This window comes from Phoxinus phoxinus (genome assembly GCF_949152265.1).
Source record: "Phoxinus phoxinus genome assembly, chromosome: 12".
Lineage (NCBI taxonomy): Eukaryota > Metazoa > Chordata > Actinopteri > Cypriniformes > Leuciscidae > Phoxinus > Phoxinus phoxinus.
In genome coordinates, this window is record NC_136887.1 from 29758099 (window position 1) to 29771600 (window position 13502).

General features: G+C 39.8%; 1 protein-coding gene across 2 annotated transcripts in view; it reads right to left on the bottom strand.

Annotated features, from left to right (window-relative positions):
* Positions 1-13502, bottom strand: part of ppp2r2ba (protein phosphatase 2, regulatory subunit B, beta a) — a gene marked incomplete at its 3' end in the record, with an annotated part of 53671 nt that overhangs the window by 19006 nt on the left and 21163 nt on the right. Inside the window, exon 1 of one of the 2 annotated variants that reach the window (XM_079630349.1) lies at positions 10079-10657. The exons of the other annotated variant lie outside the window; for it this stretch is intronic. Within the exon in view, the coding sequence (XP_079486475.1) occupies positions 10079-10148 (70 nt within the window). The 5' untranslated portion in view covers positions 10149-10657. Of the gene's footprint in view, positions 1-10078; positions 10658-13502 lie in introns of those variants that run through there. 2 annotated transcript variants of the gene reach the window in all.

The following is a 13502-nucleotide window of genomic DNA, read 5'->3' on the forward strand; positions in this document are numbered from 1 at the left end:
GTAAAAAAAAAAAAAAAAAAAAAGGAATTGTATACTGTACAGTCATAATCACTTAGATTCAATTAATATCAGAGAGTAAACACATGCAGTTTTTGATGTACCTTCTTTCCCTTTTGATTGTTCAACATGAAAATCAATTCATATTGATTGATGAATCTATACTTTACAGCCAGAATAGCAAACAAAACAACATGCAGTTGACTGTGCCTGCTGTTTTGTTAACGTGCCTGGATTGCATCGACTTGCTTTAAGTCAATGTCTGGCGCTTTCAAAGCCAGTGGAATAAAGACTTGCCTTTGGCCCGCTGCTAAATGATGCAGGTCTGGACCAATTTCACCAGACATGGGCGTGATTTGAGCTGGTTATAATAAGCGTGACCACCTGCTGATCGACAACAATGTCAATGACTCTCTGATACACACAGTCATAGCCCTGCCTGCATCCAACCACAGCAGAGAGACTGAGACAAAAAAAAAAGAGAAGCTAATTAACCTTATTTCTTGGAAAAATGCCCTGTGGAAATGGGAGAGAGGTGGCGTAGGCCTCCGGGGAATGGGAGGGGGGGTGTGTGTGTGTGAATATGTGTTGTGCGTGTGTCTGAGAGAAAGGCCGCATGTAGGGGGTCGAACTTCAAGCGGGGGAAACTGGTTTGAATTTCACACGTCATTAACAGATACATAATTTAACTACAGATGTGGAGAACTGAAGCTGTAGGACACCACAGAGACCATAAGAAAAGAGAGACAGACTGCGTGTGTGTTTATAGTACCTCATTTACATTTAGTGCTTCTTTCCTTATTGCCAGCATAAAAAGGAGTACATTGATAGTAAAATTTAAAAGGATAAATTAGCTCTGGCCCAAAACCTAGTGAGCGGGCTACAGTCTCTTATGCTCACCAAGGCTGCGTTTATTTGATTAAAAATACAGTAAAAACAGTAATAATGTGAAATATTACAATTAAAAAAATGTATAATGTAGTTTTTCCTGTGATCATTACTCTATGTTCCTTCATAAATAAATGTAATATGCTGATTTGGTGCACAAGAAACATTTCTTATTATTATTTTTTTGTGTGTGTGTGGAAACCCTGATACACTTTTTCAGGATTCTTTGAGGAATGGAAAGGACAGCATTTATTTGAAACAAAAATCTTTTGAAACATTGCCTTTACTGTCACTTTTGATCAATTTAAAGTGTTTTTGTTGAATAAAAGTATTAATTTCTTTCAAAAAGAAAAAAAATCTTACTCATCCCAAATGTTTAAATGGAAGACTATCTAGGTTTAGCTTTTTATGTTTTGTTTGCTATGCATTGCAATGAACTTTCCATATAGTCACCCAATGGTGGAGAAAACAGGAGAAATGCTGACTATGTTTATGCTTCTATATCATTCTATACCTTAAAATACTGAAACAAAATCAGATAATTCTAAATATAAAAGGACTATTTTCCTCAATTTATTTTGTTTTGTGCACTATATACCTTTATGCACAATAAAATTAGACACAATAAAAGTGCTATTAGCTCAGCAACATGCAACAATGTAATACATGAGTTGTAGTCTCTAGTTTATATTTTTGTTATAATTGCTACCTAGTGTGTTCCAAATCAGTCTTTTGTGAAGTTCAATTTCAGTTAGAATGCTGTGGAAACTTGCACATCCGAATGTTCGTGTGCGTTTTTTCGTATTCGTGATTCGGTGGCGCTGAATTGTCAAAACACCATTCAAATTGCTTGCTACGGATGCGAAAAACGCAGAAAATGAAACCTGATTCGAATTTTTGTATGACGGACGAAAGTTTCGGAGGCAGTGTGCAAACTTGATTGAAAAAACATGAGGTCATATTTATTTGTTAACGTGCGAAAATTTCGGACGTGAATTTCGGACTCAGTGTGCAAGGACCTTTAGAAGGCAGCTGCCTATGTAGGTAGATAGCAAGTTAGCTCACTAGATTCTGCAACAGAGCCATTGTGTTTGCATGCCTGCGAATGTAGTTCCTACTGTTAAAGAGCCTGATTGTAACTTTTCTATGGCTGTATACAGATGATTCTTAAGTCATTCTTTAGTTGACGAGTTTAACTTTCTCATGTTTCATTGACTACATCCCTCAATAAAAACCTCAATCCGAGTTTGACAGCAGTTGAATGTTTACAGTTTTTTTCGATTGCTAAACGACAGTGAGCACAACTGGAGCTACATGTGCAAAACTCTAACTACAGTCTGCACTACCAACAGTCACCTGAGCTAAACAGTTCACATCACCTGCAAAACTCACTCCAAGCAACACAACTCTTAACACATGGCTCAAAACAGGCTCAGTGCAGCCAAACAATGTGCACAACCCTCACTGAGATAACACACACTGTCACTCAGAACACACTGAGAGTAAAAACACTAGCATCAAACACCAATACAGAAAATACAAAGTTTTCATCTTTACAGTTTGAACAATTTCAGTGACTTCATACAAAGTAATATTTTCTTCAAAGAAAAGAGTGACATTCTTTCACATGATTTATTTACAGTAAATTTTTAGAACATAACAATTCTTTAAGGTAAATGAAAATTAGCAGTTTGCTTCACAATAGTCTGTAGTAATTTACAGAATTACAGTAATGAGGAAAAAAAGGTAGAAACTAAAAGTACATGTAATTCAAACAAATAATTGAGGGGCTAATCCTGCGTCTCTCTAGCATCAGGCCACAGGTTTTCATCAACATCACATCTAATGTTCTCTCTTGCCATGCACCTGGGGAAGAACCTTCTGCAGTGCCTTATCCATCCCTGTCCTCTGGACTCGTGTCCTCACATCCGGCACACATGGCTTCCAAAAGAGACATTTGGTCATGTGGGTGGTGGTGACCAAACACTTTCCACCTCCAGGCAGAGAAAAACTCCTCTATAGGGTTGAGGAAGGGTGAATATGCAGGCAGGTACAAAACCTTAAATCTGCGACAATAGCATTTTCCTGCGCATCTGAAAATATGTTTCCTCTTCCTCCTGTTGGGGCCAGCCTTTGGGTTATGTTGTATATTACAGTATATACAGTAATACAGTAAAAATATATTTTACAGTCAAACTTACTGTAATATATATCTGTGTAAATATTCTATAATTGCAAAACAAAATATATTCCTGTAATGTTCTCATTTACTGTAAGGATGTAACTCTCTCCTGTTTCAGCTGAAGTTGCCATCAGCAGTGTTTGAAAGGCACAAGGCTGAAATCTGTTCTGTTTTGAATGTGTGGTTCACAGTTTTGACACCAGTGTGTTAGCATTTGAAAAAAGTGCTGTAAATCCACAGTGTTGTGCAGGTTGTGGTTAAAGTCATGGGATAAGTGTGTAGAGTTTTGAAAACTGTGTTCAAGCAATGAAAAACGAACTAGAGTTTGGTCCACATGAACTGCTGCTGTGCAGACTGTAGTTAGAGTTTTGCACATGTAGCTCCAGTTGTGCTCACTGTCGTTTAGCAATCGAAAAAAACTGTAATGCGACCGGCCCCTCGCTGTTTGTCCTCATGCACTCAGCCTGACGCCGGGGAACAACATTAGTGCCTCACTGTTTCCCTCTAAATTATAAATGGGGGTCCTTTTGGGCTTGAGAAATATTTCTCTTTATGATTAAAGTCTTAAAGTGTAGCCTGGGGCCGTTTGTGTTGGCAACCACTCCTGATGCAGTCTGTCTGCCTGTCTGTCACTCTCTCTGTGTCTTGAATAATAGTGTGGGCTAGTGCATGTCATTATCCCTGATGTGAGAGCATGGGGGTGTAAATTGTGTTGCAGGGGTTAGAGTGGCAGGGTCACTCCCGCTGGGCCGCTCTGTGCTGCGTCCTCCCTACTGATGAACTGCACAGATACTTTAAACTAGGCCATTACATGGTGACAGCAGAGAGGTCTGTGAACCGTTTGAGGGAAACATAACACGTGGTGCAATGTAGAGACAAACATTTGGTAACTCGTGGAAAACGAAATGGGGTTAGACGCCCTCAAGGAAGAATGTAAGGTTTATAGTTATGACTATGGTTTTGTGTGTGTGTGTGTGTGTGTGTGTGTGTGTGTGTGTGTGTGTGTGTGTGTGTGTGTGTGTGTGTGTGTGTGTGTGTGTGTGTGTGTGTGTGTGTGTGTGTGTGTGTGTGTGTGTGAGTGAGACCATTTTATTCCCTCATTGCAAACATATACTGTCCAAACCACCAATGTTGTGAGTGGGTTCAGGATTTGTGAGGCTGACTAGTGAGTTCGTTTTGACTAGATTTGTTTTGTTTTGAGCTTTTATATTTTCAGCTGTGGTGCTTTAAAGGAAATAAATGTACATTAAAATAGACATTAAAACACTGTCATTAAGATGCATCAGATCACAAGTTGAAGAGGGAGACACATTCCTGTTTACACCTGGTGCTTTAATCCGTCTCTTTTGTCCACTTTCAACCACTTCTGTCCTAAATTTCTTCCAGGGGAGGGTCTATGGGCGGGTAAATCTATCTTCTTACATATGAATGCGGCTGGAGACAACTAAAAAAATATGTACGAAGACCATCAGCTGTCGTTTCTGCTCTGCCACAAGACGACACCAAACGCTGTGAGTGTTAGAAATCAGGAATGATGAAAGAAACATCGTGCTTGGTATGTTTTTGTCTTCAAACCAAACTTGGGTGTTCAGATGACAAAGTTTAAATCCCGTCTGGCTAGAACGCTTGTTCACGCATTACAATGTTCACGCATTAGGTCAGTAGGTGGTGAGTAGGCATCTTTTAAGGCTGTTTGACCACATGCGCGTTTACACTAAAGCAATCCGGTCAAATGCGTTTTGGACTACCTCTGGAAGTAGTCAAACGTGGACAATCTCAAAACGTTTTAGACGCCTTTACACCTGTATTTAACGTCGTCCATTTGAGATCCGATTGACCAAAACGCATACCTTTTTTGTTTACATTTTTTTATCTGAATGTATGTGCTAAGTGTTTTATGTGAGGCACCATGTAAGCTCACACTAATTGCCCCACGGGGATTAATAAAGCTCTAAACTAAACTAACTAAATAAATTACTCTTACGCCCGACGCAAATCTAAAATGGGTTGGTCTGAAGTAGCTACATTACTCATAGGCGTAACGTGCAATAAACCAATCAGAGTGTCATCTCACATTCCCTTTAAGAGAAGGCACGCTTGTTCCATGGCGGATTGCTATTATAACGGCGAATTTGCCAGGTGCACGCAACTTACATGATGGTAAAAGGCTCGTAAATTTCGCAGTCTTCAGAATTTAGTTTCCTGGTTCTTGACAACCCACTTTGCCAGGTGTCCTTATATACCTATGTGTCTTGCCACTATTGATCAAACAGGTTTGATCCGTCATTACTACAGCCTGAAAAATTTGGATAAATGTGTTAGCTAGATGTATGCCTATTTTTTCACATCTTCATGGACAACATAATGATTTCTCTCGTGTGGTAATATTTTTCCTTGTAATAATTTATGGTTTGCAAAAATATGAACTGCTGCGTCTGTGTAGATGAGAAAAGCAAAGTTGCGCGTTGTGCACACACTACATTATGGCCAAGCATGCGCCCGTAAAATAGCTTCTGAATAACGTGCCACTGACTTTAGACTAGGTATTTCCTAATTGTTTTCTCAAACGGCAAAATAGCAGCAGGGAACGTTTACGCCAGAACACGCCTCCTTTTTTCTCTGAACCGATACATGCGTCGGCGTACAAATTCATTTGCGCTGGGTGCAAGATAGGGCCCTTTATTTTTTATTTAAGTTTTGACAGTTCTGGGTCCAATTGTATCTGATATTTAGAGATGAATCTAATTTACTGACAGTCTTGAATTTTCAGTCATCGTTTTTGTTTTATATGTTTATCCAGGTACCCTCTGGGACCTACTGGAGCGTGTTGCCAAGTCCACAGTCTTCCCGCAGGAATTGGCTACTTTAAGTTGTTGCTGTTGCTGCAGGTTGATTTTTTCCCCAGAGGTTGATTCCATAATCCATACCCACACACACACACACACCCCAGAACATAGAATTTTGCCTCTGGCCAAACCCTGCTACTAGAGTACATGTACCCCTGGTTGGGAATCGCCACTACAGTCATCAAAACAATAATTTATCAAGATAAAATATTTTGTCCAAAACTATTTATATCAAGACAATTAGTGTGTGACTTCATGTGTCTGTTGAGAGCAATGTACCTGTTATTTATGCACCCATCAACATCCCTAGTTGAGGTAATCCTGTATTACAATGTAGTGAGGTATTCTTGCGGTGAGGTAAGAATGAGGTAAGACTGTGGTGAGGTTAGACTATATTAAACGAAGATAAGATTGGCCTAGAATGAGGTGACCTTACATCTTAATGCTGCAACCTCTTCCTTTTAGTGCACTAGTGTCCACATAAGCAGTAATGTAACTGAGCCTGGGCCAGCTGCCTGCGCAGAACCGTGAGGCCAATACTGTCTATCCAGGCTAACTTCTGCTGGCTTCGGGCCCTGCAGTGCAGATTGGAGTACCGCAAAGCTTTTTCTCTGCCAGGCAATATTTTTATCTTTCTCCCTCCCTGTGAGTTTTCGAAGCTCAGCTACTTTGCTAGCTTGCAGCGATTGATGATCTTGTCAGTGTTTCAGGGCGTTTTCTCATTCATTAGTGTGTTGTGTAGCGTGGGTGGTGGAATGGACTGATGTGTAAGCAAGTAGGGGGGATCGTTCTGGTCAATTACACCCATGCAACCAAAAAGACAAACTGAATCTCTTTCTCTTTCTCAGCATGGTCGCATCCATCCTCCAGCTATTAGTGCTGTCATGCCGAAAGCATCTGTGTTGTTATGCTAATGAAACGAAATTTCATTTATTTCAGTGCGTTTTAGTCCACTAGAGATGATGTTTATCGCTGCATATGTTCTGCTTGTGTGTCGATGCAGGAAACGCTGGGATTCCCTGTGCAAATGAAATGCGGGAGAATTACGCCGCCGCACCTTGAATGTTCCCCAAGTGTGAGCAAACACGACTCCCGTTGGAAAGACGCAATAAAAAAAGGAGCTATTAAAAAACTAATATCCAGGTCAGCTATGCATGAGTTTTCATTGCATATGTGAAATATTAACTCCATACCTAAAAGGTCTTTATGAACCCCCATGGCGTAATTTGATATTTATCCTTAGCGTAAGAAAGGGGACGCCAATATTGGGTGTTCCTAAAACACCCCTCTATCCCCTATCTGTCAGGGCTTTATTAGGTTTGGGACCCAACAAACCACTACTGGGACTACAAAGTTACCCCAGCGAAATCCAATTACAACAGCCATGGCACTTCAGTGAATTAGACAAATTGGGGAAGAGAAGAGGTCCTTTAGTAGGTCACGTTGCTGGGTCACAGGGCAGATAGCACTGGTTGTTTCAGAAAAGAGCGCACTCGATAATCAAAATCAAACCGTGCTTGGAATGTGCATCAACACACATTACTCTCTGGTGTAAGTGATCCCAACGGAGAATTCCAACCACTCCGAACTCAGATGCCCATTTTCTATATGTGTCTATTGACAGAAGCACACAAGGGTTATAGTGCTGCTTTATTGAACTCTGTCTATCACAGCCTCCACAGCCCGCGGGAGAGAAACACTGAGCGAGAGTAACCCTGAACCTCAATTACGCCTCCGAGGAAGTCTGCAGTGGGGAAATACCACCATCATCTACTGCATCACGTGAGCAAGGCAGTATTGGTATGCACATAGTGGTGAGGGGGCGGGGTGAACGAGTGCAACCTAGATTGTAACAGCTAAATGCAAACCGGATTTTGGGAATGCCATGTTAAAACCATAGCCTACCTTTGTGCAAGAGTTGTTCAGTGACGAGCAAACCCACAGACAATGACCATTTTTTACATGCACATCGCTTTACGATTGAGATCCATATCTAGAAATTCCATTTTTCTGTATCACTCTTAAAAATAAAGGTTCCAAAAGGCGGTTTTCACTGCAATGTTATTGAGTAATCATTTTGGTTTTCTCAAAGAACCTTTTAGTGAACTGTTCTTAAGAACCATTATTTTCTTAGTGTAACAAATATTTGAATAATCTAAAGAACCCTTTTTCCACTATAAAAAACCCTTTGTGGAAAGGTCCCATGGATGTTAAAGGTTCTTCATGGAACCATTGATCCCAATAAAGAGCCTTTATTTTGATTAAGAGTCTAAAACACTTTTGCATGCTATTCAGCAACTGGAATTTTGTATATGTAATCAGCCAGTATGAAAATACTGGAGATGTTCTTTCACGCATTCTTGTAATTTTGGTCTTAACTCATAATAACTTCTTATTTATGTTAAGAATAAAAACACAAGCATGGTAATTTGCTAAATGTAGGCCAAGATGTTCTTAAAATTCTAGTAAGTAAAAAAGTTTTCTCGCTCCAAAAATAGTTAGCCTTTTCTGTCTGAATCTGAAATCACCCAGAATCACCTTTGTTTGGACATATTTAGGTAATATGTTCAAATGACACTCACATCATTGGAATATGACCAAATCCCAATTAATATTGGTGTGCATGTAGGCGCACAGTCATTGCAAGGGATGTGCATCCACATTTATTTAGAATAATGGTCAATCAATATGTTTTTTTTTTCAGTTAAAAAAAAACTGAATATCTTGAATACTTGGCTACATCCTAGCTTGTAACATAGTCATGCAACACTAAAGCACCAGCTGTGAGTCTGTGTAATTAGGACAGATATCAAATTTTAGCTCTCCCCAAAAAACATCTGAGAACAGCACTGAAAACAGCTGGGAATAATGGGTGAAGCCACATATACTGCACAGAGAACTGGTAGGGTCCAAAAGGTATGCTTTGAGATGGTCGTTTTAAACATAATTTATACATATTGTGTGAGATAAATTCCTAACTGCCAGTGATTAGCATAAACTGCTTATGATTTCAGGTACCGATCTTAATGCAAACAGAATGCAGTCAGCCACACTCCTTCGAGACTGTACATGCACCATAGCAGCGAGGGCCACATTTGCCGGTGAAAGACACTGTGCGGCTTATGGTATGTAAGGGTGTGTGCGTCTGAGCAAACGCTCCACTGCTACTGTGTGATTTACAGAAAGCCGGGGTGGGCACAAGACAGGTCATAAACCAATGAAACCAGGGGCATTCGAGTCCAACAGCTACAGATTGATTCTGTTCATTAAGTCTGTTTTGCAAAACCTCCCACGGCCATTCATCACTGCCCAGGAAGATGCCCACCACCGCCACCACGCCCAGAGCTAGCTTTCCTGCCATACATCTACGCTCCAAACATGACAGGAGATTGTTCACCACAAATGTTTGCAATAAACGTGCCAGGCTTTATCTTGCACCTGCATTTTAAACATGTGGTGGCTGTAAAACAGAAGATGGAGTCGTTGGGTTTACAAACTCCCTTACACATGTGAAACTACTAAAGTATGCATAACTTCCAATACTGTTAATGCAATCTTATGAAGCCCTTCTCAGACACAAGCTCATCTCCAAACCACAACATCTCTGTATCACTGCATTTCTAATACAGGTTTACATTATTAGATGGGAAAATAACTGATTATTATATTTCTTGTTGCAGTTTTGGCTGAAACAGAGCACCAAGATAAGAATAAAGAATACAGTATTGTATTTACTAGCTTAAAAGCGATTTCAAATGATGATATTGCCAAATGTACTGTTTTGAATCTCAGTTGTCTTTTAATAATCACTCCAAAAATGTCTGCGGTGTTCTGTTATGCCAGTCATATCTGACTCATTGTACACGTCACATCTCAATGGCCACTGCCCCATAGTAACACCTAAAACCAGAGCTCAGACTAATGCAGGGTCTATATATAGTCCTCCTAAGCCCATAAAAACAGGAGAAGCATCTGGGGTCCTGCACACTGTGTGAATGTAAGACGTTCAGATCACAAAGTCTGAGAATCATCAATGCACCAAAAAGCACTAACGCCCAATGTTCATGCAACACATTCATATACAGGAGAGTCTTGAAGAGAAGTCCCCCGCCCCCACCGTCATTAATATAAGTGAGAATCGAATTCAATTCGATTTTCCAAATACCTTCGGTTGCATAGTTGTGGTCCCGAAGGAAGCTGTTGTTAATTTTGCGGCTGTCACTCTCCTCCTCCATTTATGATTCCGTTATATGGGAATGCTGAAGTAGACACGCAGGAATCCATCGTGGACCCTGAACATCAGCAGGCGGTTTGCGGGTCCATCGCGCTGTCTGTCGCCCCTCTCATGAACGTGACGGATGATCTGATGCCCGGGGTGATACAGCTGGAGCTCGTTTGGTAAAAAAAAATCCCTCAGCAATACATACTTAACGCACTTCTTAAACAGGTGTGCTGGCGAATCCGTTTAGAAGATCTCCTATCTTGAAAGAAGATAAATGGAGAACGAATGCGTAAAGGTGTAAGGAACCCTGGTACCCTGGTAAACGAGGTGCGCTGAATGTGGTAAACTAGGGCAGGATTTCCACCTTCTGAGCCGAGGAGGCGGGGTTATGCGTCAAGCGCTCGATCCGTCTCTCTCTCTCTCTCTCTCTCTCTCTCTCTCTCTCTCTCTCTCTCTCTCTCTCTCTCTCTCTCTCTCTCTCTGTGTGTCTTGGTTTGCTGCTGAGGACATACAGTCTGTTTCGTGGGTTCATGTGGTTCTTCTCGTTCTAGAAGTTCTGCCTGAGCGCGGGCTCCTCCCAGTCACACCGGCGCTGTCCAGTGCTGAAATCACAGCACGTGCCAATTCAAATGTTCCCTGACCACCACAGCGAGCAAATGACGCAAACACGATAACTGCCAGTGATTTTACGCAATTTGCTTTATAATTGGTTGCACTTTTACAGCCCATGAAACCGAAATATACCATGAATGAAAACCCCCATTCCCTTTATTCAGTTAATTCAGCTTGAACATGAGTTGGCAGTTGATGGCAAAGCGAGAATTTTGAGGACGAGTGAGATAGAATCAAAACAAGGTTGGGGGATTTTAAAGTAGGCCATTTTTTTTATTTTATTTTTTTACATATGGACGTTTCAACAGTTAAATCGCTCTAAAAAATGCTGGGTTGTTTCAGCCCATGTTTGGGTAAAAAACGGACAAACCGTTGTTTTAATTTGTTTTATGACATTTTAAACCCAACGGTTGGGTTTGCCCATATTTGACCCAAACATAGATTGAAACCTAGTTGAAACATTTAAATTTTTACTAACCCTCTGAATTGGCGCTCGTGAACAAGCGCATGCGCCTGCGACCTCACAGTTACGAGCTTATCGTAGGATCAATATCGGGCGCCTACACAAACGTAAGTCCTGTCAATATTTATCACTTTATTTTAGGTTTTATGTAACAAATATATCACAAAACAACTTTAAAAGTATAAAGGGTTGTTTAAAACGTCTTAAAGTCAATTTACAAAGAATTTTTATTGAAACGTTTTAAGAATACATTAGCCTACTGTTAGCTAATGAAGCTAGCTGCGAAAAAAAATACTATTTATGTTGCGCGAGATTAACAGGAAGCATTTTTTTTGTCTCCCAAATTACTATGCATTTTTATAAAACAAACAATATTCCATCTAAAACTATTTTAAACAGTATTTTGCTGATTCTTTCGCAATTCATATTCATGTCTCATTCAATCAAGAAAATACATTGAATATTTGTTGTTTAGTAAATTATTTGTCAACCAGCAGGACAATTTAAAATGAAACTATGTTTTAAGAAAACATAAAAAGAACATAAAAGTAAAGGTGACATGTTACAGGGTCTACCTAAATTAGGCACTTTGCATTTAAACTTAAATCTTGATGTTGATTTTTTTTTTTTTTTTAAAGGAATATTGATGGCACAGCATTTTACTATTAAATCTCCCTCTCCCTTGCTTTCTTCCTTTCTGCAGTTACTTTCAACACTATTCTTTGTTTGGCACACTATCCTTGAATCACTGATATTTCCTTGAGGAAATGCAAATCTAGTTCGTTTTCAAATGTGAAAACAATCCACTTGATTTGGATAAGTGATACGTGAACAGAGGATTCACAAATCTGTCACACTGGATTCTATTCAGATCCCTTTAGGGTCTCATTCGCCTTAAGTGTGCAGACCAGACGAAGATTAATTCGATTAGAGCCTAGCCGCTGGCGCGTTCATTTTGGATAGATTTGATTTACATGCTGATTTTAATATGAATCTCTGCAGGGACTTTCTCCTGCTACTCTCATTCTGTCTTCAAGCTTATTTTACACTGTAATCTACCTGATGCCAGTGTCTAAAACAGATCTGCTTTGAAATTCAAAACCAAAACACATGCATAATAAATATGCAGAGGATCCTAAATGCACCAGACATTTAATTCCAAAAGCCAATTTACCGATACAATCTATCTATCGGCCCTTTCAGACAAATTCATAAATATAGTCCATCATCACATGCCATTTTCCACTTAATCACCCATTAGTTTCCATTAGAATGCATGTGTGCAGCATCTGTAATCAGGCATATTGCATTGCACCTGTTTTCATGTGATTTTCAAACCTTTCCACCCCACTGAATGAATCTGAAGCATCCAAGCCCAAAACCTGCATGCCGTTTCCCTCGCCTGACAACAATCCTTATCATTATTCCAACAGGGCGACAAAAATCAATGATTTTCTGTCAAGGGAAAGGGAGGACCAGGACGATGACAAATTCCAGTTGGCATCTTTTAAAGATCAACAGGGAGACCAGCTATCTGTCAGTCAGAGGGAGAGAGGGGGCGAGAGATATGGAGGGAAAGACGGAGATGCAGAGATGCATTAATAAAAAAAGAGGGAGACAGTCGAGTGGGGCAGACTGTTTTACACAGTATAATTAGAGTGAGAGCTGCGCATTGCCAACAGCATCAGCAGTCTGCTTTGAGATCAATGGTGCCGCTTTAATTAAAGTCCCGCCGTTCTGACTTTCCGTTCCTCTGTAGCACTGGCTTAAAGAAATAGTACGCCCAAAAATGAAAGTGTGTTATTTACTCATTCCCTTCGTTACAAACCTGCTGTTGTTATTTTTTTTCAGTGGAACACAAAAGGAGAATCACAAAGCTTTTTATACAATGGCAATTCATAGCATGTCTGTCAAGCTCTAAAAAGGACAAAATAAATAGTGGCATGCGCTATATTCCAATTATTTTGAAAATATACGATAGATTTATGAAGGGAACAGATTCAAATTTCAGTTCACTTTATTCAAACAGCATACTTGATTTAAAATTTCAATTATATTAGTAGCCTAAATTATATTTAAATAAGTATATTTATATTGATATTTGTTTTTTTTCCCCAGTCCGTAATCATTTATTAATCGCACAAAACTATTATACAACTTCAGAAGACTTGCAACATCATTTTTGGAGTCTGGAGTTTGGAGAACTGGAAGTGTAAAAATGAATTCCCCCAAAAATCACGTAATTTTGAAACCGCATGATGGTGAGTAAATCATAGCAAAATTGTAATTTTT